The sequence below is a fragment of the Ranitomeya imitator genome, chromosome 1, assembly GCF_032444005.1.
Source record: "Ranitomeya imitator isolate aRanImi1 chromosome 1, aRanImi1.pri, whole genome shotgun sequence".
In the NCBI taxonomy this organism is placed as follows: Eukaryota; Metazoa; Chordata; class Amphibia; order Anura; family Dendrobatidae; genus Ranitomeya; species Ranitomeya imitator.
Window position 1 is genome coordinate 258,223,508 of NC_091282.1, and position 27,991 is coordinate 258,251,498.

Genomic DNA, 27,991 nt, shown 5'->3' on the forward strand with positions numbered 1-27,991 from the left:
ATGGTCATGGGACTGGAATTAATGATCGACACACAAGCCAAATAAATACACAGAAACTCTACAAACTGGCCAGAAATCTGGCAGGAGACACAGTGTCAGTCTCCTCAGTTTTGAATGTCTCAAAAATCTCAGTGTGAATATAGCCTAAAGGTGGGTTTACATTACCTGAATGACCACCGATGTTAAATATCTACTGATTGGCAATCTTAATAGCATGTTTATACAGGGAGACCATGTTTAACGATGAGCACTGAACGATCTGTAATATTTCAGCGCCCATAAGTGGGACTTGTTTTCGGTAACACAGATTCCGTTTACACAGGATGATGTGTTGCCGAGAAAATTTTTTTTTGAGCAGCGACAAAGATCAATTCATCAGATGAACAAGCGTTCGTCAGGTGACTGTCAGCCTGTTTACATGGCAAGATTATTGTGAAACAAGAGATCCTAGGATCCTCCATTCACCAACAATGTTGCCGTGTAAATGCAGCTTATTATTATATTAAGAAGACATATCTGCATCTGCAAACATGTGGCAATATAGAAACGGATAATACAGATTTGCTACTCAGGATTCAAAACGTTCAAAAACGCCACAGTCCGAAAGAACACAGGAAGTTTATGAGCGAGTTTGAGAGAGGAATAATTCTGGAGAACCCCATATTGCATAAATTAGAGGAATCTGGTGATAAATCGTTATTACATAAGAGCTCAGCCACAAGCATTATCATAGGGTCACGGTGACCTTCAGCAGAACCATCCCGTGATGGTGTAGTGACTAGTGCACAGACTCTGGAATCACAGCACAAGTAGGATGCCAGCCACCGCCACATGTAATATCACGGCTGGCACAGAGCAATTAGTGTCCTGTGGCCGTCACTCTTATGCCAGGAAAACAATGTGCATCTGCGCAACTTCTCCACTCAAGTTCTGTGTTTACTATTAATTGGCACCTACTCATTTTTATGCTCCCTTCTCCTAAGCTTCCGCATCAGAGAAAGTCACGTTATACCACTGGCACCACATTATAAACTGCAGAGGGCAGTGGGGAGCCCGCAGTGAGGTGGCATCAGTCTGTACCATGCCAAAGGGAACTACTGGTGTATCTAATCACTGGTGCCACAGCGCTGGCAGGTTTTTGAACTTGTACTTCCACACTTGTTTAGTGGGGTCTAATCTTTTGGCGAACACCAGCCAGCCTGTCTAATTGTCAGCGGTCAGGTTTTTTCTAATCTATGGAAATAATTGTAGACAGCGAAGATGGTCATCTGTACCAATCAATCATGTAACTGGATCTACACACATTATATATGTATATATAAACACACACAAAGATGAAAGCAAGTAGAGCGAGACACAAGCACACACAGATATTCATTCCACAGAAGTGGAACACACTGTAAACTGAAGACAATGGAGAGAGTAAAAGTCAGCACAAGTGGGAAGAGACCGAACCAGCCCCAGTGACAGGCTCGCTCACCTACAGAACAATGACATAGCAATACCCTTCTCGCCAAACCACTTACTTGCAATTAAATTCAGCTTCCTCCCCGCTCCTGTGATGTCCGGGATCCCATAGCAGCCCCCCTGCTCTGCAGCTCCAACTTCACGGCCCCCCTCCACTCTGACACACAGCACTCCAGCCTGTAGTGGGACCTGCCCAGTACAGCTCAGAGCCTCCACACTTCCTGGCCATTTGCATAGTTAAGCCTTCAACTAACCACAACATTCCAGCTGTGATTTTGCAATATACTGGAATAGGCCGAACTTGCTGCATGATTCATCCTCTTAAATATAAGTGTACGAATGGAGGCGCGTGCACACAAGCAACGACAGACAGTGAGGGCTTACAGGCTAATAGGAATTCACATATACTATAGTAGTCAACAAAAGAGCAACTATCTACAATTGTTGTGTCTCACAAAGTCAAAGCCCCCACATAGCTCTTACGCGTACCTATCCCAATCTACCGTTTACCTATCCCAATCTACCGTTTACTTATCCCAATCTACCGCTTACCTATCCCCATCTACCGTTTACCTATCCAAATCTACCGTTTACTTATCCCAATCTACCGCTTACCTATCCCCATCTACCGTTTACCTATCCCCATCTACCGCTTACCTATCCCCATCTACCGTTTACCTATCTCCATCTAACGCTTACCTATCCCCATCTACCGCTTACCTATACCCATCTACCGTTTACCTATCCCCATCTACCGTTTACCTATCCCCATCTACCGTTTACCTATCCCCATCTACCGTTTACCTATCCCCATCTACCGTTTACCTATCCCCATCTACCGTTTACCTATCCCCATCTACCGTTTACCTATCCCCATCTACCGTTTACCTATCCCCATCTACCGCTTACCTATCCCCATCTACCGTTTACCTATCCCAATCTACCGTTTACCTATCCCCATCTACCGTTCACCTATCCCCATCTACCGCTTACCTATCCCCATCTACCGTTTACCTATCCCCATCTACCGCTTACCTATCCCCATCTACCGCTTACCTATCCCCATCTACCGCTTACGTATCCCCATGTATCGTTTACCTATCCCCATCTACCGCTTACCTATCCCCATGTATCGTTTACCTATCCCCATCTACCGTTTACCTATCTCCAATGCTTTTCACAAATTCACCCATTTCTGTAATTTACGAGCACAGTCAACAAGACGACTGACATTAGGATTTATGGTATTCACCTGTCAGATTTTCTACTTATGTGTCTATGATTCGCAAGACAGATATTTATTACATTATCCATTGTAAAAATCTAAATCTGACACTCACAGCAGAAATCCATCACTGACTCATGGATTTTGCTACTTTTTTTCACAGTTTCTTTCCACAGTGGAGTCAAGACTCAACAATGATTTTATTTCATTGCAAGTAAGCAGAACAACAACAACCCCATGCACATGCATGTAAAGCAGATCGTCACCACATTAACGCGATCTTTAACGGCACGTGCGTTAACACAGTCCGTTTAACGCATGCGTTGAACGGACTGCCCTAACACAATATGAACCTGGCCTTAGGCAGGTTTTGGTGTGCACTCTGAAAATCTGCCATATTCCCCAATATGGGACTAGAACCTTCGGGTGCATCTACAAAGGTTGGATATGTGGAGGATTTACAAGAAGAAAACCCATTGCATATTGTAACCCCAGCATTGTGGATGAGAAATTGCGAAGCACCTTAGGAAAGTTGCAGGTTGTATTGCAGCTAAGGAAAAGCAACTATATTTAAAAGCATCTTTAACAGCAAGTGAACGAGCTTGAGAGTGATTTGGCTTCAGTGTGACTTGAAATTCAGGGGCTTTAATTTGTATTAATTCTCGTTTTGTATTTACTTGTTTTATTCCGGTCTGTGCCATCTCCATTAGTGAAATGTGCTCCACCACTCACAATACCATCCAGTGTAGATCTTGTTGCATGTAAGAAATCCTTGGACAGCCATTTGAGGGGGCACACTGCTGTGTAACATGTGTGCATGCCATACATTTGGAAGCCCAGATACTAGCTATAAATGAGATGCTGGCAACACTGAGATCTACTGACAACATGCAAAGGAGTTTCCTGCTTATTGAGCAGATGCTTGCTGGGGTAGATATGGAGGAGGATGGTAGCATGGAGCTGCAGGATAGTGAGGCAACTAGCTGTAAGACAGAAGGGATAGGGGAAGAGTGTCAGGGAGGCTAGTCCTAATCTAGCACACCCCAACTGGCAGATGAGGGGGTGTCAGTACAGAGGTAGCATTGTTGCAACAAGATTTGTCCTCTGGGAACCAGAGTAGTGTTTGCACCAGTAAGGAGGGGAAATAGGAGTCCAGGAAAGGCCAGACAGGTGCTGGGGACTTCAACTGCTGGAAGAACAGACAGGGCAATCGGTCACAAAGACCAGGATCGCCAAACATGTAGTCTTCCTGGCACTGTTGCTTGAAACACCATGGATCGGGTTGACGGATTATTGGGATGGGCTGGTGAGGACCCAGTGGTCATGGTGCACATGGACACCTATGACAAAGTTAGAGGTAGGTGGAAGGTCCTTAAAATTGATGTCAGAGAATTAGTCCAAAAGATTAAAGCACGGACCTCAAAAGTAGTATTCTTTGAAAGATTATCTGTACCATGTGCCACGCCTTAGAGCAGGGGTCTCAAACATGAGGCCTCTGAGGCTCCGATGTGCGACTCTCGGGCCTCTGAAACGATCGTGGCCCGGTCCAGGGGCCACTGATGTCAGCGTTCTTTTTCAACTGAATGTGCGGGAGACATTATTACAAGATGGGCGACATTACAGGACAGGGAACATTATTACGGGAAAGGGGATTATTACGGGAAGGGGGACCATTACTATAGGTAGAGAGACAATGTTACAGGGAAGGTAACATTACTACATGATTGAGGATATTACAGAAATTGGGAAATTATTACATGATTAGGGACATTATTACAGGATTGGTGACACTTACAGGATTGAGGACATTATTATAGGACAGGGGAACCTATATGATAAAAGCCATTAAAAAGAATTTTTAAAAAATGCCAAAAAACGTAAAAAAACAAAAAAAAGATCAAAATGTCATACAGAAAAATAATAGTATCCCTAAAAACGACATTCTCCAGCAAAGAACGCATTCCTTCATATTCAATTTTTTTTCTATGTGCGGCCCATTTACCTGGCTGAGTTTGCAACCTCTGCCTTAGAGGAAGTAAGAGATTAGAGGTAAATAAAGGGTGCAATAATTGGTGTAGGAGGGAGGGTTTGGGGTTCCTGGAGAACTAGGCCAACTTCTCTTCTGTTGGCTATAAGTTCTACAGTAAAGATGAGTAAGTCAATATATTTTAAAAACAGGGATTTTTGTGTACTCACCGTAAAATCCTTTTCCACGAGACACTCATTGGTGGATATAGGACCATGGGTGTATGCTGCTGCCACTAGGAGTGAAGCACTAAGTGAATACGAAAAAAGGTTAGTCCTCCTCCTGCAGTATATACCCACATGCTGGCTCCACCAGAACCAGTTCCGTGCAAAAGCAGTAGGAGAAAATAATAATTAATACAAGGTACAACATGTGTAAAAAGAGATTCAAAATGTCAACCAGAGCCATCAGGCCAAAAGGTGGGAGCTGAGTCCCCCAATGAGTGTCTCGGAGAAAAGGATTTTTCGGTGAGTACACAAAAATCCCTGTTTCTCCTTCACCTCATTGGGGGACACAGGACTATGGGATGTCCAAAAGCAGTCCCTGGGTGGGAAAATTGACCCAATGGAATAAGCCCCAAATATCAACTGTTTATAGGTGTGCTACCGCTGCCTGCAGAACTTTCCTGCCCAGACTCGTCTCAGCTGAGGCCTGAGTTTGGACATTGTAGCGTTTTAAAAATGTGTGTAGACTAGACCAGGTTGCAGCCTTGTAAACCTGTTCTGCCGATGCCTGGTGCCGAAGGGCCCAAGAGGCGCCCACCGACCACGTGGAGTGAGCTCTGACCCCTGCTGGAATAGGCCTGTCTCTGATGCAATAAAATTCCTGAATCGCTGACCGAATCCACCTGGCTATCGTTGACTTTGAAGCCGCACATCCCTTCTTGTGACATTCAGGGAGTACGAACAGCGCATCTGTGTGGTGGAAAGGAGCTGTCCTTGATACATACCTCCTGAGAGCTCTCACTAGATCCAAAGTGTGAAGGGTCCTTTCCACCCAGTGTACTGGTGCCGGACAAAACGAGGGCAAGACAATGTCCTCGTTAATGTGGAAGGAGGAAATGGCCTTTGGAAGAAATGGAGGGGCCGGTCTCAGAACCACCTTGTCCTGATGAAAAGTCAGATACGGAGCTCGGCAGGAAAGAGCAGCCAACTCAGAAACCCATCTAATAGATGTTATCGCGACAAGAAAAACTACTTTCCATGAGAGGTAAGTTAACAAGACATCTTGTAGTTGCTCAAAGGGGGATTCCTGTAGAACACCTAGGACCAGGTTAAGGTCCCAGGCGTCCAGGGGAGCTCTATAGGGTGGTACCATGTGGGAGACCCCCTGAATGAAAGTCTTCACCTGCAGATTGGAAGCAATCCTGCGCTGAAAAATAATGGACAAAGCTGAGATCTGTCCCTTGAGGGAACTTGGCGCTAGACCAGAGTACAGGCCTGCCTGAAGAAATTCCAAAATGTTAGGAATGGAAAAGTAACGTCCCGGGAGAACCCAGCGCGAGTCAGGACCAAGGCTTCAACAGCCAAGCCGTTAATCACAGAATCCCTGAGTTCAGGTGGTAGATCAGACCCTGGCAAAATAGATCCAGATGAACCGGCAGCCACCAGGGGACATCGGCAATAAGTTGCATTAGCTCTGCGTACCATGCCCGACAAGGTCAGTCCGGGGCAACGAAGATTACTTGAAGCCCTTCTGCTTTGACCTTCCGGATGATTTTCGGAAGCAGCGGCAATGGGGAAACACAGTAGCCGAAACTGATTCCATGGAAGAACCAGGGTGTCCACGCCAATGGCCCTTGGGTCTCGGGATTGAGCAACAAACTTGGGGACCTTGGTGTTCAACCTGGAGGCCATCAGATCTGGGGTTCCCATGCGTTGACAAAACTGCTGAAAAACCTCTGGATGGAGAGACCATTCCCCAGATGAGAGACCCTGTCGGCTGAGAAAATCCGCTGCCCAGTTTTCTACACCTGGTATGTGAGCTGCTGAGATCACTGAGATGTTTTTCTCTGCCCAGCGAAGAAAGGGTTCTACTTTGCGCATGGTTGCTCTGCTGTGGGTGCCCACTTGGTGACTTATATAAGCCACGGGCGTGGCATTGTCCAACTGAATACGGACTGGGCGCCCCGCCAGAAGATGATGGAAGTGTTGCAAAGCCCCCTGAATTGCCCGTATTTCTAGATTGATAGGAAGACGACCAGCCTCCCTGAGCCATGTGGTGATGGAAAACAGCTCCCTAGCTGAGGAGACTGGCATCGGTAGTAACCACCAGCCAATGATCCGGGGGGGAGGGTTTACCCTGAAGAAGGGAGGAGCTCAGTGTCCACTACCTGAGTGCCTGCCTGACCTGGGTGGACAGACGGCATGGTCGGTCGAGAGAAAACGGACTCTTCCAGGTTGCCAGCAGCGCATGCTGCAAGGAGTGGAGATGAAACTGGGCTAACGGAACAGCTTCCATTGATGCCAAGGAATAGGCCGATGGAGTTCCTGGTCTCCCAGACGAATGGCTAGGACCTTGTCTCGAGGGAGAGTCACCAACCCTTGGGAGGTGTCCAAGATCATTCCTAAAAAGGAAATTTTCTGAGCTGGCATGGGAGAAGACTTCAGCAAATTTATGAGCCACCCCAGGCGAGACAGTGTATCCAAAGTGATGTGGACGCATTGCTCGCAGTCCTGAAAAGACAGTCCCTTGATCAGGAGGTCGTCTAAATATGGCAAGACGACCATGCCCCGAGAATGCAGAATGGACATGATGGCCGCCATGACCTTTGTGAACACCCTGGGGGCAGTGGCTAGCCCGAAGGGCAGGGCGGTAAACTGAAAGTGTAGCCCGTGGACAGCGAAACGCAGGAACCTTTAATGAGAGGAAAAAAATGGGAATATGAAGATAGGAGTCTTGGATGTCGATAGACGCGTCTGACCTTTACGAACCTGTTTAGGAGCTTTAGGTCACAAATGGGCCTTACACTTCCATCCTTTCTTCGAAACCACGAACAGGTTTGAGTAGAACCCCTGGAATCTTTCGTTTTCTGGCACAGGAATGATAACCCCATTGTGCCGGAGGGACTCGATGGCCTGAAAAAAAGGAGTGGGTGTTTGCCTCTGCCTTGGGGGTACGGGAAAGAAAAAAAAGATTTGGGGTCAGGGAGCAGAATTCTATTCTGTATCCGGAGGACACCATATCTCTGACCCATTCGTCGTGAACGACGCAGAGCCAGATATCGCAAAAATAGAGCAGACGACCGCCTACTTCGTCAGTGTCGACCGGAAAGGGCCTCGAGTCACTTGGTTGAAAATCAGTGGGACCTGGATCCCTTAGATTTGGGCTGGTTGGGATGGTTTTCCCACAATGGGTTGGTTTTGTAAGAGACTTGACGATCTCTGTCCCCCTGGGCAGGGCGGCCCAGAGCAGAGGGATTGGTTGAAGTAGCCAATGCAGGGCTGCAAAAAGACTGAAAACGCGTCTGTGGCTGGTGTTGAAAAGGTCGCCTAACCTTCTGTTGGGGAAGGAAGCTAGCTTTTCCACTTGTGGAGTCTGAGATAAGCTGGTCTAGCTTCTCACCAAATAGCCGGCTGCTTTAATAGGACAAAGAAGTAAGGGACTTTTTTGATGTAGAGTCCGCTCGCCATGTCCTGAGCCACAGGGCTCTCCTAATAGAAATAGCGTTTGCGGCCGCAAGCGCAGCGCAGTTAGCTGCATCCAGGGATGCGTTAATCAAACAATCCCCAGCTAAGGATATCTGGTTTGCAAGATCAGCGACATCTGGTGGGAGGTCAGTTCCCTGCAAGGCTCTGTTTAGAGAGTCTGCCCAGGATACCATGGCTTTACCCACCCATGTTGCAGCGAAGGAGGGGGAGAGTCCTGAGCCCGACACCTCGAATACCGATCAAGCTAGGCTCTCTATCAGGTGATCAGTGGGATCCTTGATAGAGGATCCCTTTGGTAATGATAGCACGGTTTTGGAGGCCTCTTGTGATACAGGCGGATCCACTGTGGGGGATTTTGTTCAGTTTTTGCGAAGATGCGAAGCAAAAGGGTATCTCGCTTCAGGCGCTTTCTGACCTGTAAACCGCTTGTCTGGCCACTCCCTATGCCGCTACACTATGTCCTCGAACTCAGGATGACCGCCGAACATCCTATGGGGACGTTTGGACCGTTTAAACGACACCTTGTGGCCTGTAGTAAGCGTAGGTTCCTCATCAATCTCCAGGGTTTGATTGACGGCCTTAATGAGACTATTGACTGTCTCCTGAGAACTATGTGCATCTAGACTAAAAAGCCCATCAGAATCATTGTCCGAATTTTGCTCGCTGCCAACCTCTGGTTAGGGGGAGCGAGAGATGGATCTCATAGATGCTGAGGCACCAGAGGGTCCGGGAGATGCAGTATGGGATCGTTTTCTGGCTGCCTGTGTATGCTTTGAGTGAGAGCAGCCCCTGCAGGCCGATGAATCCTGTGGGATGCAGGATCTCTCTGAACCAGGCGAGCTGTCCCTACCTATGCCGGGGGCCTGAAGGGACTCAATTGCTTTAGCCAGAGATGCCATGGACTGTGATAGAGACGAGGCCCACTCAGGAGGGCCAGGTACACTGGGATCAGTCGCTGTGGAGGGCTCCTGAGCGCGTTCAGGATCGCAGGCTTTGCATAATTGTTTATTCTGCAGTTGCGGGAAAGCAGTGTGACAGGAGGTACATGAAGCAAATAATACCGTATGGCTCTGTTGGTTTTTCTAGACATGCTGTACCCCTGGCTAATATGGGCTGTATACTGCTGGGAGGCTGCTATAATAGCTGCTATAGCCTGATAACTAAATGTCAGATATAAGACTGCAGAGCTTACCCCAGGTCCTGTGCCCGTGAATGTCCTGGATAGAGAGAGATCTGCGGCTTGTCGGTGGTGCCCCTGTGTCCTGGATCTATGCAGATTCAAAAAGAGGTGCCTCTGTGAGAAGGGCCGCCAGAAATACGCGTGCTAGGGGGCGGAGCCACCGGCCTAATAAAGGCCGAAGCGTAGGTTTTACAATGTTGGTGCGACACGTGCGCACATGCGAAGCCGCGGGTAGGAACGCCGCAGGAGCCCTCCCAGCCCCACTTCTTCGTATACTCACGCATGAAGATCCAGGTCACAGGAGGGGGGGGGGGCTGTAATATGGACGGTACAGGCACCCTCAATCCATCCTCCCTTGTAAGGAATGAGGAGAGGGACCGTCCGCTTTCTTCCATTACCGCAATGAACAACATAGATGATGCAGTGGGGGCAGCATGGACTAAATGTGTGCCTCTGTGCAGCCTAGGGTTTCTCTACCTCAGGATGGACAGGCTGTGTCCGACAAAAAAAATGTCCCACGTCGCAGGAGAGGATACGTGGAGGCGACACTCCACATGCTCGCCTGTTGTTGGTTTGGGGAGATCGGATTTTCAATAGGGTCTGTCACCCCTGTCTCATCTTCGTAGGAAGAAAAAAAAAAAGATGGTCTGAAAAAGCAAACCAGTGTGCTTCCTACAGACACTAAGCATGAACTGGTTCTGGTGGAGCCAGCATGAGGGTATATACTGCAGGAGGAGGAGCTAACCTTTTTTCGTATTCGCTTAATGTCAGCCTCCTAGCGGCAGCAGCATACACCCATTGTCCTGTGTCCCCCAATGAGGTGAAGGAGAAATGTGGTTTTCATTTTTTCGTCATTTGCATACCATTAACATGTCTATTAATCCTGTGATTTCCAAAACTCCATGATTTTTCCATTTTTGTGTTGCAATTTCAGTTTTGAGGAATGTATGTTAAATCTTAGATTCCTCATAGTACCATGTTTTATACACACTCAAGCAGCCTAATCAGGAATCAGCACCTGGAATGGCTTCTGATGAACAGGTATGCCACCTCAAGAGTTTATTTATGGAATTGCTGCCTTCAGAAAGTGTTTACGACCAATAAATGGATATTCTCAAGTTTTAAAATCATCTGCTATCCAAAGAATACGGGATATCTTTCTGATTATTGGGGTTCCAACCGCTGTGACTACCACCAATCCAGAGAGCCAGAGTTCTGAAGAGCCCCAGCTGCATGGAGCGGAAGTTGATCATGTGAATTGCCTCCCTATTTATTAGAATAAAAGGGGGTACATTGAGGGATCCAAGGGTAAACACATATGCTAACTTGTTTCCAGTGTTTCTTTACTCCTTGTTTCGATGTGTGTTCCTTTGAGGTATTGCTGTCCTCAGTTTGAATCTACAATCTGAACAAGCCAATAAAAATAAGGAAAATTATTGCAAGAACAGGTATGTTCAATCTTATAACCAACAGTGTGTTTGAGAGTGTGAATATACACACAAATACATATGTGCTACAGGCCGGTTACAATATGAGTGTGCACATCACTGCTGAAGTGGTTAACCTTGACCAAAATAAGCAACTTTGCGTGGAGTCTTCATATTAAAAAAAATGACAAAAACCACAAAGAACCCCAGACCCCATTATATGTCAATTTTGTACATTGGAGATCATGTATTCCTTTAATGCAAGTGGTTTGTAATATACCGAAAACAGAAATTTATCGTATGTAAGAGCAGAGCCTTGGAGTATAGTCAGACTGTACAGACTGAAAGGTTGCAATGCTTCAGCACCCAATTTTCAAGTTCTCAAAATAGCCTTGCAGATCCTGCTTACATAAGCACGCTATACCAGAGCTGGTACACAGCCCAGTCTGCTCGCCAACTCTAAGTAGTAAGGTTGTTTAGCTCCTCAAGCCTCTTCCCAATTAGAAGTAAAAAACTTTTGCAACTATAATGCAGGAAGACTTTATGGACAGCATTCATTCTGATCCTGACAGTCTAACAGTATATTTAGCTTCTTGTGTTGTAATTAATGTGTAAGTCTGAGAATAGATTGGTAGAGAAGCTGCTGATTTTCAGGAAGGAAGTAGGGCAACGATATAAGCGGAACTCAAGGTAGAGATGAAGTCATTCCGAGCACACAAATTGTGAACAAAGAAGAAGTATTATTAAAGGGTATGCTTCATCCAAAATTTAACTATTGCCTTTAACAAGTTTTAGGTTTAAACACAATATAAATATATATGTATTGTAATATCGGCGCTCCCACCATATATATTGCACTCCTTCTGCAATAAGCGCAAAAAATCTGCTTTACCAGAGGTGTAAAAAGAAAAATCAACAGTTACAAACTGCGATGTAGTGCAACTGAAAAAACTCTCCGCAGTAGCAAGTAGTTCCTACCTAAAAGTGCGGTAATCCAAAGTGACAAGTAGTGTGTCCACTGGATCTTTCCATTTTCACACAGGATTAGTCACATATTTTTGTTTCAAGGACCTTTCTGTAGCGGGTGACGTCATATTGCCCATAGCAGGTTGCTGAGAAGCAAAATCAGCTGACCGCAACACTACCGGCTGGAGCAATGCAGGTAAACTTGGACTCATTTACCATCAGACTTTGCAGGACTCTTGCACAGAAGAAAAAAAGCTACAATTGACAGATGATCCAAGGATGAGCTCTACTTTTTATTTAATAAAGGTTGGACATTTTAACAAGTAACAGATCCAGTGGACAAGATACTTGTGACTTGTGGATTGCCACATCTTTAGATAGGAACAACCTACTACTTATGAGGAAAGTTTTTTCAATTACACTACATTGCAGCTTGCAACTTTGATTTTTACAATATAAAATACTAGATGGTGGCCCGATTCTAACACATCAGGTATTCTAGAATATGTATGTATGTATGTATATAGCAGCCACATAGTATATAGCAGAGGCCACGTAGTATATAGCAAATACTACGTGGCCTGTGATATATACTATGTGGCTGCTATATACATACATATTGTAGAATACTCGATGCGTTAATACAGGCCACACAGTATATAACAGTGGCCACGCAGTATATAACACAGACCAAACAGTATATAACACAGCCCACATACTATATAACACAACCCACGCAGTATATAACAGCCACGCAGTATATAACATAGGGCACGTAGTATATAGCACAGCCCACGCAGTACATAACACAGCCCACGCAGTATATAGCAGCCAAGCAGTATATAACACAGGCGACGCAGTATATAACACAGCCCACGTAACATATAACACTGGGCACGTAGTATATAGCAGAAGTGTCAAACTGCATTCCTCGAGGGCCTCAGACCATGCATGTTTTCAAGATTTCCTTTGCATTGCACAAGGTGCTGGAATCATTCTGTGCAGGTGAAATCCTGAAAACATGACCTGTTTGCGGCCCTCGAGGAATGCAGTTTGACACCTCTGGTATATAGCACAGCCCACGAAGTATATCACACAGCCCACGGAGTATATCACACAGCCCATGTAGTATAAAGCAGCCACACGGGATATAACACTGCTCACGCAGTATTTAGCAGTGTGGGCACCATATCCCTGTTAAAAAAAATAATTAAAATAAAAAATAGTTATATACTCACCCCCTGGGATCCAGCGAAACTCTGGCGATGCCATTTTCCGTTCCCAGGATGGCCCTGATATAGCAATGCAAATATCCAAAAAAAATTGTTATGGTCAGTCAGACACATTTTATAATTTATTTTCTCATGAAAAATACAGAAAAAATAAATTTAATACTATTACAGCAAACACTTCAAAGGAAACATGTCATCAGATTCCCTCTCAGCTATGGATAGTATTAATCAGACACTGGTTACACGATTGCATCCATGTATATTTGAATCTGAAGCGTTGCGACATTTCAAATGTGTCCTCAGAGTATTTTTTAGTGCTCGGAGATTTAGTTTTCATCACCTCAGCGGAATGATTTACAGCTATTAGCCAGCTTGATTACATGTGGGGATTCCCTAGCAATCAGGCAACCCCCACATGTACTTATGCTGGTTAGTAGCTGTAAATCATTCCGCTGAGGTGATGAAAACTAAATCTCCGAGCACTAAAAAATACTCGGAGGACACCAGAGCGTGCTCGGGAAATCTCAAGTAACGAGTATATTCGCTCATCACTAGTCCCTACTGTAGTTCTCTGGCAGGTCTCTCCCCATGTGTGTGCACGGAGAAGCCTGTCAATCAAAGGAATCAGAGAGAAACCTGCTGGGGTCCTCATCAGACATTTCAGTCGAGAAACATATTTCCCCCACAACCCTGCCGGCTTTCAAAGTGTGTTTTCCCTGAAACTCTTCAGCATAAACATACCTGGCAGCAATCATGTTGCCAATGTCTGATTTATGCTGCTTGCGGCTTGGGCAGTATGAAGCAGATGACAAGTTACCTTTCATGTGTCCATAGTGACCAAGAGAGTTAAAAATATAATCACAGTGTCCCACAGCAAAATGTTGAATGAGATCCAACTCCAAGATCCAAGATGACTACCTTTAGCATCAACTGAACTGAAAACATAGAATATTTTTATTTTATTCTCCAATCAGTACCACAGACCATAACAGGTTAATGCACACACTGATGAAGTCATAGTAAAAAAACAATCCATTAACCAATTTTACAGGCTCATAGAGAGTATATTAGGAAATGCACATAGCTATGTCATAAAAAGATATAATGTATTCGGTGATATAACGAGAATACTGCACAATAAAAGGAATAATAGACAAAGTGATATCACGATAGTAGGATAATGTAAGCGATTGCAGAAAATAATGCACACAGTAATGCACAGCTTAATCATAAAGTTTGCAGTTATGCAACAGCCCAGAAATAATGCACACAGTGATGTCACAGCTCAGTCATAAGGTTCAGTTATGTAACAGCCCAGAAATAACATACACTGTGATGTCACATGGATAACCCTCAGTAAATTCACGGCACAGAAATAAGGCACAAAGTGATATTATAGTGAAGGTATAATGTATGTAAATTGTCTTTTCAGAAAGGAAGAGGACTAGAACTCGAGTGCCACCCATTGAAAGTAGCAATCCTACACGTCAATATCACCTTACCACACGACTTATAGTAAAAGCCAAAGCAGAATCTCAGTTTGCAGACATGGTCTTTCGGGGTGTTGCCCCTCATCAGTGCAAAGTATAAGATCTGGTTTGGCTAGGTGAGAGGCTTCTGACTGGGATGCATGGGGTAATGTCTCTACTTGTGGAGAGTGACATGCCAAAGAGAGGAGGCTTTAAAGCCTGGCAATGCTCCTCTAGGAAAGCTATAAGGAACGTGATGACTTCACTGTGTATTAACAAGGTCTTGTATATGGTCTCTTATCTACGTCTTATTGTTCATGCCTTCTTCCATCATTTATAGTCATTACTAACTGGAGAACACTCTGAATAAAGCTGCGCCCCTTTCCACCTGCACTGCCCCCTACCCTAGTAGCTATAGCCATGTTAGTTGCACATATATTCTATGGTTCACATTTACAATGTTTTCAGACGCCTTCTATCCTGTTATTGCTTTCAAAATCAAACAAGAAGTGCCGAACATGTGATCAAAACAATACGGGACAAGAGTATATAAAAAAAAAACATTATTAACAAAGTGGGAAAGGGTAGAACCGCATACAAGAGGTGTCCACACCATAAAATACAAAAATATTCATATACAGTAGAACAATGCTAAACACCAATCCCAAGGTAACGGATGTGAAATGTATATCTATTTGAATATATACCGTACTATGTATCACACTGTGCACAATAATCATATCATTAAGCATTATAATGTGCACAGGAAAAATATTCACATGTGTAAGCTGTATATCTATCTGGATATGAACATGCAGTACTATATGTTATAAAGCTGACAGAAATTATATCTCACTATATATTGCAATGTGCCCAGAAAATATATATCACTCCATGTATATGCAAATATACAGTGTGTCCGTAAAGTCATGGTGCACTTTTGACCAGTCACAGGATCTATTTATAGTTTACATTTTGGCGCCCTTTCTCTGGCCCAATCATATCAGACCTGTTCATGAGGAGAGATAACAAGAACCAATCAAACAACACAAACTCATTTAAGCTGTTGCTGAGCCCCCAGTCAGATTAACCCCTGATAAACTGAACTCTGATTAATACACTGCCAGGTCTGTGACATCATGCAACCTCAAGCTTATGCCAGCTGTGTGGCTTTCCATGCCAGTTGAGATGTGGACGGTACAGAGGAAAGTTCAGTGTGTTCTGTGGCTCGCTAAATTCGAATCCGTGACCAAAGTGCTACGTGAATATCGGCACATTTATAAGGAAGCGCCACTACATAGGAACAACATTACTCAGTGGGATAAGCAGATGAAGGAAACCGGCAGTTTGGTGGAGAAACCCCGTTCTGGTAGGCCATCAGTCACTGACGAGTCTGTAGAGGCTATACGGGATAGCTACCTAAGGAGTCCGAATATGGGCTGCTGAACATCCTCATGCCTACGTTGAGTCATGACGTAACAACCCTAAAGTGAACGTGTGGTGTGGCCTGATGCATGATAAGGTGATAGGCTCATTTTATTTTTGCGGAGCAGTCTGTGACGACAAACACGTATCTTGACATGTTGGAATTGTATGCAGTGCCACAATTTCCAGAAGATGTCCTCTTTCAACAGCACAGCGCTCCTCCACACTACGCCACCATTGTTCATGAGTTTCTGGATAGAACATTCCCCCGTCGGTGGATAAGCAGGGGTTCTGTCAAGCCATGGCCACCACGATCCCCGGATCTGACACACTTTTGGGGTTATGTGAAGCAACATGTGTACATTGAACGTATCAACGATATTAAACACTTAAAACAGAGAATCACAGATGTTATTCACTCTGTCACACCAGACGTCCTAACCCGTGTGTGGCAAGAACTTCACTATCGCTTGGATTTGGGTAGGGCAACAAATGGAGTCCACATTGAACTGCACTGAATAAGTATGAAACTGGGAGAATTTTTCTTTTATTTGAAGCAGATTTCACATTTCTATCGTTTTTTGTTGCTTTCTAGTGACTGGTCAAAAGTGCACCATGACTTTACAGACACACTGTACAAAGACTGTTGTGCCCCATTAGCAGTGTAAAGGCTCAAGATGGAAAGAATGGAGGTGTATAGGTGAAAAGGAAAAAGTGCAAGTGCTCCTAAGGTGCAAAGGCACATGATTATGGGGGAATCAAAGATATTAAGCCTGGGATATGGATGGTGAAAGAGAAAATAATGATGCAGTCAATAAGGCTTAATGGATATAGATATAGAGTTGAAGATGATAATAATAAACACCATTCAGGAAGGAAATAAAGGAATAGGGCAATGCCTATGGGGCATGAGGCTGAAATAAAGTCGGGGGCACAATGACACAATGGAGAGAGGTATGTTACCTGGGTGGAGGGAGGTTCAGGTGCGGCAGACACCCCAGGTAACATACCTCTCTCTACTGTGTCATTGTGCCCCCGGCTTTATTGCAGCCTCATGGCCTTACACCTGTGGATATTTTTCCTGTGCACAATGCTTGATGATATATAATGATTATTGTGCACAGTGTGATACATAGTACGGTCTATATTCAAATAGATATATATCTCACATCCGTTACCTTGGAATTGGGGTTTAGCATTGTTTTACTGTATATGAATTTTTTTTTTCTTATTTTTATGGTGCCGACACCTCTTGTATGCGGTGCTACCCTTTACCACTTTGTTAATAAAGGTATTTTATCTTTATATACTCTCTTGCCCCATATTGTTTTGATCGCATATTCGGCTCTTCTTGTTTGGTTTTCACTACTTCTCCGAATGGTCTACCATTCATCCACTCAGCAGATATATACTGTAGCACTTACTTCATAAGCAATTATACACATTGATCTGCATAGCTGGATATATATCTACTGCTGTGTCCAATGTCTGTCTTCTGTTATTGCTTTGCAGCCAGAGCAGTGAAGGTTGCATTTAGGAGGTTAAAGCATATTCTACTAGTACAGTTATAGATCATATTCTCTATATGCAGAATTCAATTTTATAATTCTGAAAACAGAGCAGGTGAAATATGGATCACAATCCCAGTTGTATAAATGCATCTTTTAGAGGTTTGTAGTCAAAAGTGACACTAGTAGCATTTTATAGTAAGTCCTGCTACTATAGGGTGAAGATGAAGAAAACTGCAGATCTCTTACCTGGCCCTTTCCCCTTCGTCGATAATTTCTTCTTACAAGACTTTTGTAGTTCTCATTCTTTTTGGTCAGGTAGTAGAAAAGAACGCAATCGGCCACCGTCTGAAAGAGACACATATAAAGCATTAGCAAACATGGCCATCCTGCAGGTCACAGCTGTAGGTTGCACTGCTCCACGTTCACCCGGCACAGTCGGCAGGTATAGGCCTTTAAGAGCCACATTCCTCCTGCTTTACAAATCATAAAGTTCTCTGTGCTCTCAGCCTTTCTGGTTATTACACATACACAATATAGTCAAAACATGCCAGCTCTAGACCTTGACATATGGCGTGTGCCTCCTGTGCGCTAGGAATGCAAAGAGGTCTTTTACCTTAACAGACAGCTGAATATCATACTTTTTTTATCTTCTCGCTTAATCATTAACCATATACCATACATAAAGATAAAAGTAAGAAGCCAGTACCAACACATACAGGTTCTCAAGAGTGCACGGAACTTACAAACAGGGTCAATATATGTTTATGATTTGGAGGCGTTACTCCTTTTATTTGTCTGCACCAGTTGGGAATATGTGATTTTCTTGCACTGGCATAAATGGTTGGCGCATTATGCATTTTGTCCAAATAGGACGCTGAATATGCATACTAAACATTCACATTCTTTAGCCTAAAGAAGGAAAGAAGGAGCCTAAAGGGACAAGAATTATGTAGGAAAGTTCTGTCCTGAGAACGATGCCTCAGCCTAACTCTTGCACAGCATTGCTCCCGGTAACCCACTCTGCAGCTTAGCCCATTCCGCCATGACCCCAAATTAAAACTGTATCTCCTGTCATTAGGATAATGGGTAGAGATGAACGATCGCTTTGCAAAACCCTGGTCCACGGTCCAGGTGCACTCTTGCCGTGGACAGTAGGTACGGTGCTAAATTCAACAGCCTGACCTGATGTCACCTGTGCACTGTGCAGCCGACAGGCGACAATGCTCCAGCACCGCAGATCGTAAGATGAGTTTGGGATTCCAGAAGGTCTTAGAGAGCACTGTCCTGGACTGGGGTTACGCAAAGCGATCCGCTCATCTCTAATAATGGGAATTGCCACCAAATCATGTTTTCCTTAGCACTCCCGCAAACACTAATTCATAGTGCATCATGGGCTATTTTTTTTTTAAAGAAAAATAATATAAGGGTTCTTGTGTATGCTTCACAGACTAGGAATTAATTGATATCCCATTTTCGGATTGTCATCTGATGCTTCTGGGGTTGCATGGATTGGATTTCAATTTTACTGCTTTTGTTTTTTGTTTTTTATAGCCAGTGACAGATCAGTGACATATAATTGCTGAACGGGGTCTGTTATCTGATAGAATTGCTGTTATCTGATGTATACAGCAAATCTGTATCATCTGTAGTGTATACAGCAATTTCAGGGCATCTTGTGTCATGCGCACAGAAAGGTCTCAGTATATTCTATGTTATGTAAACAGCCGTTTCAGTGTATACTATGTGATGTATGTACAGCGGTCTGTGTCTCCTATGTCATGTATACAGCAGTCTCATTGTATCCTATGTGAAGTCCACAGCAATCTCAGTGTATCCTGTGTGATGTATACAGCAGTCTCAGTGTATACTGTGTGATGTATGTTCATCCTGCAGAATTTCACTGTATCTTATGTGATGTATACAGCAGTCTCAGTATATCTGGTGAAAGGTATTTTCATACTGCAGAGTCTCAATCTATAATATGCCATGTCTTATAGATTCAGACAGTTTGTGTGACTCAAGAGAAATGTATAACTTTGCAGCTAATCACTGTATGCACTTGTCTACTATACCACTGTTCTACTACATAAAAGAATAAATAAAAGCTTCAGCACCACTGGAGACACATAAAAATGAACAATGAGGGTGGTGCTGGATGGGGAGTTGAGCAGTTAGAAAGCGGTCAGGTGATGATGTCATCATGTATAGTTGATGAGGTGATTCTGTAGTTCACAGGAACTCTTTAGACATCCTGTATACACATTAGAGCATGTAATCTGCTGGTTGTCAGACTGGAGATCACAATACCCAATCTCTACAGTAGAGCAGGGAAAATGTGTAAATGTAACAGAGCTCAGACAAAAATCACACTGCAGAGATACTGCTGGAGAGTTAACATTTACAATGAAGGAAATAATTATTTGATCCCTTGCTGATTTTGTAAGTTTGATCACTGACGAAGACATGAACAGTCTATAATTTTAAGGGTAGGTTAATTTTAACATTGAGAGATAGAATATCAAAAATAAAATCCAGAAAAATCACACTGTCTAAATTATATACTTTTTTTGCATTTTGCAGTGAGAAATAAGTATTTGATCCCTCTGGCAAACAAAACTTAATACTTGGTGGAAAAACCCTTGTTGGCAAGCACAGCAGTCAGATGCTTTTTTGAAGATGATGATGAGGGTTGCGCACATGTCAGGAGGAATTTTGGTCCACTCCTCTTTGCAGATCATCTCTAAATCATTAAGTTTTTGAAGCTGTTACTTGGCAACTCGGATCTTCAACTCCCTCCATAAGTTTTCTTTGGGATTAAGGAGACTGGCTAGGCCACTCCATGACCTTAATGCGCTTCTTTTTGAGCCACTGCTTTGTTGTCTTGGCTGCATATTTTGGGTCATTGTCTTGCTGGAAGATCCAGCCAAGACCCGTTTTTAATGTCCTGGAGGAGGGAAGGAGGTTGTCACTCAGGATTTTACGGTACATGGCTCCATCCATTCTCCCATTAATACGGTGAAGTAGTCCTGTGCCCTTAGCAGAGAAACACCCACAAAACATAATTTTTTCACCTCCATCCTCCCAGTGGGGACAGTGTTCTTTGGGTCATAGGCAGCATTTCTCTTCCTCCAAACACGAGTCGAGTTAATGCCAAATATCTAAATTTTTGTGTCATGTGACCACAGCACCCTCTCCAAGTCACACACAGAATCATCCAGATGTTCATTGGCAAACTTCAGACGGGCCTGCACATGTGCCTTCCTGACCAGGGGGACCTTGCGGGCACTGCAGGATTTTAAAGCTTTACAGCGTAATGTGTTACCAATGGTTTTCTTGGTGACCGTGGTCCCAGCTGCCTTGAGATCATTAAGAAGTTCTCCCCGTGTAGTTTTAGGCTGATTTCTCACCTTCCTCATGATCAAGGATAGCACACGAGGTGAGATTTTGCATGGTGTCCCAGATCGATGTCAACTGACACTCATTTTGTATTTCTTCCATTTTCTTACAATTGCACCAACAGTTGTCTACATCTCAACCAGCGTCTTTACTTATGGTTTTGTAGCCCATTCCAGCTTTGTGCAGGTCTATGATCCTGTCCCTATTGTGAATATATCGTTGCACAGCTGAAAAGTGGTGCACAAGTGGGAGCCCAACCCGCGAATAATATAAATATATAACTTGGCACTCAACTTTTGTTTAATTTGAAGATTTTTTTAATGCAGTCCAGCAAAAATAAACAACGTTTCGGTCCTCACCGGACCTTCATTAGGAACTGCGATACATGACCAAAGGGTGCATAATTAAATGAGATTATACATACATGACACTGTCATTGGTACAAAATCATTCAAAGACACAAGTAACATAAATACAAAATCATAATAACAACAGCCAATCTGGCGTGATCTCCGTGCTCAGAAGCAAAGGAAGAATAAATGGAGAAAAGAGAGACTGATCATCAAGAAGTACACCTGACTGCTAGGTGCTGTTTAAATCCCAATATGGTGGAATATAGGATAGGCTACAGGGCTAGGTAATGTGGCTATATGAAGAGTACAGGGTATGGTGGCTCAGGTAAGTGGTAGGAGTGAGGAGACATACCGTTGCTATGGTGGGCATAACCACTGTGTACTTGCGAGTATTATAGTGGGTCCGTGACCGTATATAGAGCCTAACCAAACAAAAGTAAAAAATAATGCAAAGGATAAGTGTAAGAATAATTTTATGGAATGCATATATGACGTATAGCTGCAGTGATTGTCACTGACCGAAAACTCCCAGGTAAGGCAAAAGGTCACCGTATTACTTTATGAGTCCCGAGGAACCTATAATCGTAATTAAAATGAAGGCATAATTTGTAATATGTACACAGCTGATGATTATGGAAAAAAAAAGAAAAAAAGGTTGGTTTATATTGCTCACTTGTAGAGATCCGGTGCCTGGGTGAAGGCGCTCCCTCCATGTGTAATAGTGGGTACACTACCACCAGCCGTCTGTTAGGGAGTATAGATGTACGCTATAAGGCCCCAAGGTTTGTCTATGTAACGGGTTCGCCCTATTGACAACAATATTGTTATGGTCATAGGAACCAAGGGTGAGTCCCGTGGGAGATGGATAAGTGTGCGTCCTTACCAGTGACGATCTCTCCAACGCGGCATCCACCGCTTATTGTGTGAGCTATAGTGTCGGTGGGGCGCTGTATATAGAAAAGGGGCGGGACTAGACGCATTACAGGAAGTGACCTGTGTGCTCCACCCTGTGTAGACCAGGGTGTCAGCACCGTGTTTGGTGAGATCAGTGCTGGTTCTAATGCACTGTGTGCTCTATCCTGTATGGACTTATATCCCAGGCGCCATCTTGGGTGGGATAGACGCTGGTATCACTGTGCGGTGAATAGAATAGCTAAGTGAGAACTAGTAAATGGTGTTCATTATAGCAGTCAGGTAGAAAAGGGATATTCCAGAAGGACGAATCAAGGAGAGAGGTTGCGTGGTGCATTCAATACAGGCGGCTCTGTGAGAAGAGAAAAGCAATGCGATTAATACAATGACTAACTGTATTCCACATTAAACAAACAGTATACAAACAGTATATATTGGGAAGTGTGGCTCACATCTACTAAGCACTGGAAGGTATAACTTTCATTAGTTGTGGACAGTACTGTAAATCTGAGTAAAACGAATACCCTTTTTACCACATGACACATAGCATGAGATCACTCGATGTCCTTGTATTTAATACTGTTAACCAGTGTAGATGTTAGTGATGATAGAGGTCATAGATGTATATGTGAAGGGGTTAGGGTGGCCATCAATATCATAGGAGGGACTGTAAGTCATACTCCCCATTGAGTCCCTTGGGAGAGAGAGTCTGTAGTTGATGAATCCAATAAGGCTACTTTCACACTAGCGTTTTTTTAAATCCGTCACAATGCGTCGTTTTGCAGAAAAAATGCATCCTGCAAAAGTGCTTGCAGGATGCGTTTTTTCCCCATAGACTTCTATTGACGACGCATTTGCGACGGATTGGCACACTTCACATCCGTCTTGCGACGGATGCGTCGTGCTTTGGCGGACCGTCGGGAGAAAAAAACCCTACATGTAACGTTTTTTTCTCCCGACGGACCGCTTTTTCCGACCGCGCATGCGCGGCCGGAACTCCGCCCCCACCTCCCCGCACCTTACAATGGGGCAGTGGATGCGCCGGAAAAATGCATCCGCTGCCTCCATTGTGCAATGCAGCAAACGCTAGCGTCGGAATCTCTCCCCGACGCATTGCGACGGGGAGATTCCGACGCTAGTGTGAAAGGAGCCTAGTGTGAAAGACTCCCTCCTCTTTAGTATTTGGATTCGATTACCACCCTCCTTGGAACGGGAATTTGTTCTATGACTAAAAGTATCAAACTTATCGTATCAAACTTAAAGTATCAAGTTTGATACTTTTAGTCTGGACATGGATCTACACCGGTTTTGCCGGCGACTCAGATTGTCTGTACATCTCTCTTCCGTTACTAATGTGGTGTCACATGATCCTGTCATCAATCCACCTGAAATCTCTATCACTGAACTGGGCTTGCGAAACAAGAGTACATACCGACCCCCACAGGGATCACACACGGTGGAGACCTTCATAGGGTTCATAAATAAAGCATTCCAACAATTGCGTCAGGATATGGAAAGCGGTAAACTACATTACCAACCCAATCTGTCCCCCCTGGACTTCCAAGCTCTCCAATCCCTTCGGCAGGATGATGGCATCATCATCAAACCCGCCGACAAAGGGGGAGCTATTGTGGTGATGGACAAAGAGTCCTACACTAATGAGGTCCTACGTCAATTAAATGACGACTCGGTATACACAAAACTGAACACCGACCCTACAAGTGAAATAGGAGACCTCATTCATCACATAGTATCAGATTTTCTATCCCGGGGTATCATAGATTGTAAGACAAAGGAATTTCTAACCAAGAAAGACCCCATCATTCCGGTCTTCTACCACTTACCCAAAATCCACAAAAACTTAGTAAATCCCCCAGGTAGACCAATAGTGGCATGCACTGAGTCTATTTTGGCTCCACTTTCCATATTCCTAGAAAAAATACTGACACCTTTGACATGACAGGCACCTTCATTCCTTCTTGACACTGGCTATTTTTAACAGACCATTCGGAATCTCGGCCAAATACCTGCTACCTCCATATTGGCGTCACTTGATGTAAAAGATTTATACACATCCATCCCTCGCCAACAAGGAATAGCCTGTGCTGAACCCCTCCTTGCTACTTCTAACATAGGCCCCGGCGTGAATAAACTAAGCCTTAAGCTCCTTACATTGGTACGGACTAGAAACTATTTTATGTTTGAGGACAGTTTTTACCTACAGACGAAGGGGACCGCTATGGGGTCAAATGTAGCACCGCCGTATGCAAATTGCTACATGGCTACATTTGAGGAAGAAGTGGTGTATACAGACCCCCTCTTTAAGGACTATTGTCTGGTTTGGAGAAGATTCATAGACGATGTCCTTTGCATTTGGACCGGCCCACTTGATTCCTTGGAACTCGTTTTCTCCAGATTAAATTCAGCCTGGCCAGGCCTCACTTTTACTTTGACCCATGACAACAAACAGGTGAGCTTTTTGGACACCCTGGTTCTTAAAGATGACCAGGGCCAGATCAGTACTGACTTATACACAAAACCCACCGATCGTAACAGCCTATTACATTTCAACAGCCTACACCCACTATCTATGAAGAAATCTATACCATGATCGCAATTCAGTTGGGTCCAAAGAATAGTTTCCGACCCCACTAAGAGCCAACAAAGGGTGGATGAAATGCACAGTAAATTTCAAGAGCGTGGCTATCCCACAACATTACTTTCTGAAGCTGTTAGACCATCAGAGACTCCAAGGCGTTCGGTGGAGAAACGTATACCTTTGGTACATATGTACCACCCTTATGTACACATTCTACAATGCACAATAAGGAAGCATTGGAATATCTTTAAGACAGCATACACTAACGTTAGGGAATTTCATAACCCATTTCTACCATGCTATAAACGTCTTCCTAACATTAGAGATTCACTAGTACGAGCAGACATAAAAACCAAGACTCGCTCGTCCACACAGAGGTTCCTCCACTCCCCCAAGGTAGGCACATATCCATGTCTGCACCGTAACCAGTGTAATAATGTACAAAAGGGTGATTGCTTTTATCACCCACACTCAGGTAAGAAGTATACATTTAAGGACTACTCCATGTGTGACTCCTCCTACGTAGTATACTTGATCAAGTGTCCCTGCGGTATTTTGTATACAGGAGAAACGACACAACCTATAAAAGACCGCATCTCAATACATAAATCTACTATACGTTGCAAGAACATGTTGCTTCCGATCCCATTTCATTTTATCACTAGAGGACATACAATTGCCCAAATGAAATTCCAGGTCATAGAACAAATTCCCGTTCCAAGAAGGGGGGGGGGGTAATCGGATCCAAATACTAAAGAGGAGGGAGTCTTATTGGATTCATCAACTATAGACTCTCTCTCCCAAGTGACTCAATAGGGAGTATGACTTACAGTCCCTCCTATGATATTGATGGCCACCCTAACCCCTTCACATATACATCTATGACCTCTATCATCACTAACATCTAAAAACGTTACATGTAGGGTTTTTTTCTCCCGACGGTCCGCCAAAGCACGACGCATCCGTCGCAAGACGGATGTGAAGTGTGCCAATCCGTCGCAAATGCGTCGTCAATAGAAGTCTATGGGGAAAAAACGCATCCTGCAAGCACTTTTGCAGGATGCGTTTTTTCTGCAAAACGACGCATTGTGACGGATTTAAAAAAACGCTAGTGTGAAAGTAGCCTTATTGGATTCATCAACTACAGACTCTCTCTCCCAAGGGACTCAATGGGGAGTATGACTTACAGTCCCTCCTATGATATTGATGGCCACCCTAACCCCTTCACATATACATCTATGACCTCTATCATCACTAACATCTACACTGGTTAACAGTATTAAATACAAGGACATCGAGTGATCTCATGCTATGTGTCATGTGGTAAAAAGGGTATTCGTTTTACTCAGATTTACTGTACTTTCCACAACTAATGAAAGTTATACCTTCCAGTGCTTAGTAGATGTGAGCCACACCTCCCAATATATACTGTTTGTATACTGTTTGTTTAATGTGGAATACAGTTAGTCATTGTATTAATCTCATTGCTTTTCTCTTCTCACAGAGCCGCCTGTATTGAATGCATCACGCAGCCTCTCTCCTTGATTCGTCCTTCTGGAATATCCCTTTTCTACCTGACTGCTATAATGAACACCATTTACTAGTTCTCACTTAGCTATTCTATTCACCGCACAGTGATACCAGCGTCTATCCCACCCAAGATGGCGCCTGGGATATAAGTCCATACAGGATAGAGCACACAGTGCATTAGAACCAGCACTGATCTCACCAAACACGGTGCTGACACCCTGGTCTACACAGGGTGGAGCACACAGGTCACTTCCTGTAATGCGTCTAGTCCCGCCCCTTTTCTATATACAGCGCCCCACCGACACTATAGCTCACACAATAAGCGGTGGATGCCGCGTTGGAGAGATCGTCACTGGTAAGGACGCACACTTATCCATCTCCCACGGGACTCACCCTTGGTTCCTATGACCATAACAATATTGTTGTCAATAGGGCGAACCCGTTACATAGACAAACCTTGGGGCCTTATAGCGTACATCTATACTCCCTAACAGACGGCTGGTGGTAGTGTACCCACTATTACACATGGAGGGAGCGCCTTCACCCAGGCACCGGATCTCTACAAGTGAGCAATATAAACCAATCTTTTTTTCTTTATTTTTTCCAAAATCATCAGCTGTGTACATATTACAAATTATGCCTTCATTTTAATTACGATTATAGGTTCCTCGGGACTCATAAAGTAATACGGTGACCTTTTGCCTTACCTGGGAGTTTTCGGTCAGTGACAATCACTGCAGCTATACATCATATATGCATTCCATAAAATTATTCTTACACTTATCCTTTGCATTATTTTTTACTTTTGTTTGGTTAGGCTCTATATACGGTCACAGACCCACTATAATACTCGCAAGTACACAGTGGTTATGCCCACCATAGCAACGGTATGTCTCCTCACTCCTACCACTTACCTGAGCCACCATACCCTGTACTCTTCATATAGCCACATTACCTAGCCCTGTAGCCTATCCTATATTCCACTATATTCCACCATATTGGGATTTAAACAGCACCTAGCAGTCAGGTGTACTTCTTGATGATCAGTCTCTCTTTTCTCCATTTATTCTTCCTTTGTTTCTAAGCACGGCGATCACGCCAGATTGGCTGTTGTTGTTATTATGATTTTGTATTTATGTTACTTGTGTCTTTGAATGATTTTGTACCAATGACAGTGTCATGTATGTATATTCTCATTTAATTATGCACCCTTTGATCATGTATCGCAGTTCCTGATGAAGGTCCGGTGAGGACCGAAACGTTGTTTATTTTTGCTGGACTGCATTAAAAAATCTTCAAATTAAACAAAAGTTGAGTGCCAAGTTATATATTTATATGATCTTGTCCCTGGCATCCTTAGAAAGCTCTTTGGTCTTGCCCATGTTGTAGAGGTTAGAGTCTGACTAATTGAGTCTGTGGACAGGAGTCTTTTATAAAGGTGACTATGTAAGACAGCTGTCTTTAATACAGGTAACGAGTTGATTAGGAGCGCCTAACTGGTCTGTAGGAGTCAGAACTGTTGATGGTTGGTAGGGATTAAATACTTATTTCTCACTGCAAAATGCAAATAAATTAATATCATTTAGACAAAGTGATTTTCTGGATTTTATTTTTGATATTCTA

General features: G+C 43.8%; 1 protein-coding gene across 26 annotated transcripts in view; it reads right to left on the minus strand.

Annotated features, from left to right (window-relative positions):
* NCOR2 (nuclear receptor corepressor 2) overlaps positions 1–27,991 on the minus strand; it is a 574,536-nt gene that overhangs the window by 164,887 nt on the left and 381,658 nt on the right. For 24 of the 26 annotated variants that reach the window (XM_069756005.1, XM_069756000.1, XM_069756002.1 and 21 more), the window contains exon 14: positions 17,825–17,923. In XM_069756005.1, coding sequence (XP_069612106.1) covers positions 17,825–17,923 — 99 coding nt within the window. Of the gene's footprint in view, positions 1–1,526; positions 1,654–17,824; positions 17,924–27,991 lie in introns of those variants that run through there. The other 2 variants (XM_069756019.1, XM_069756020.1) reach the window with 2 other exon arrangements.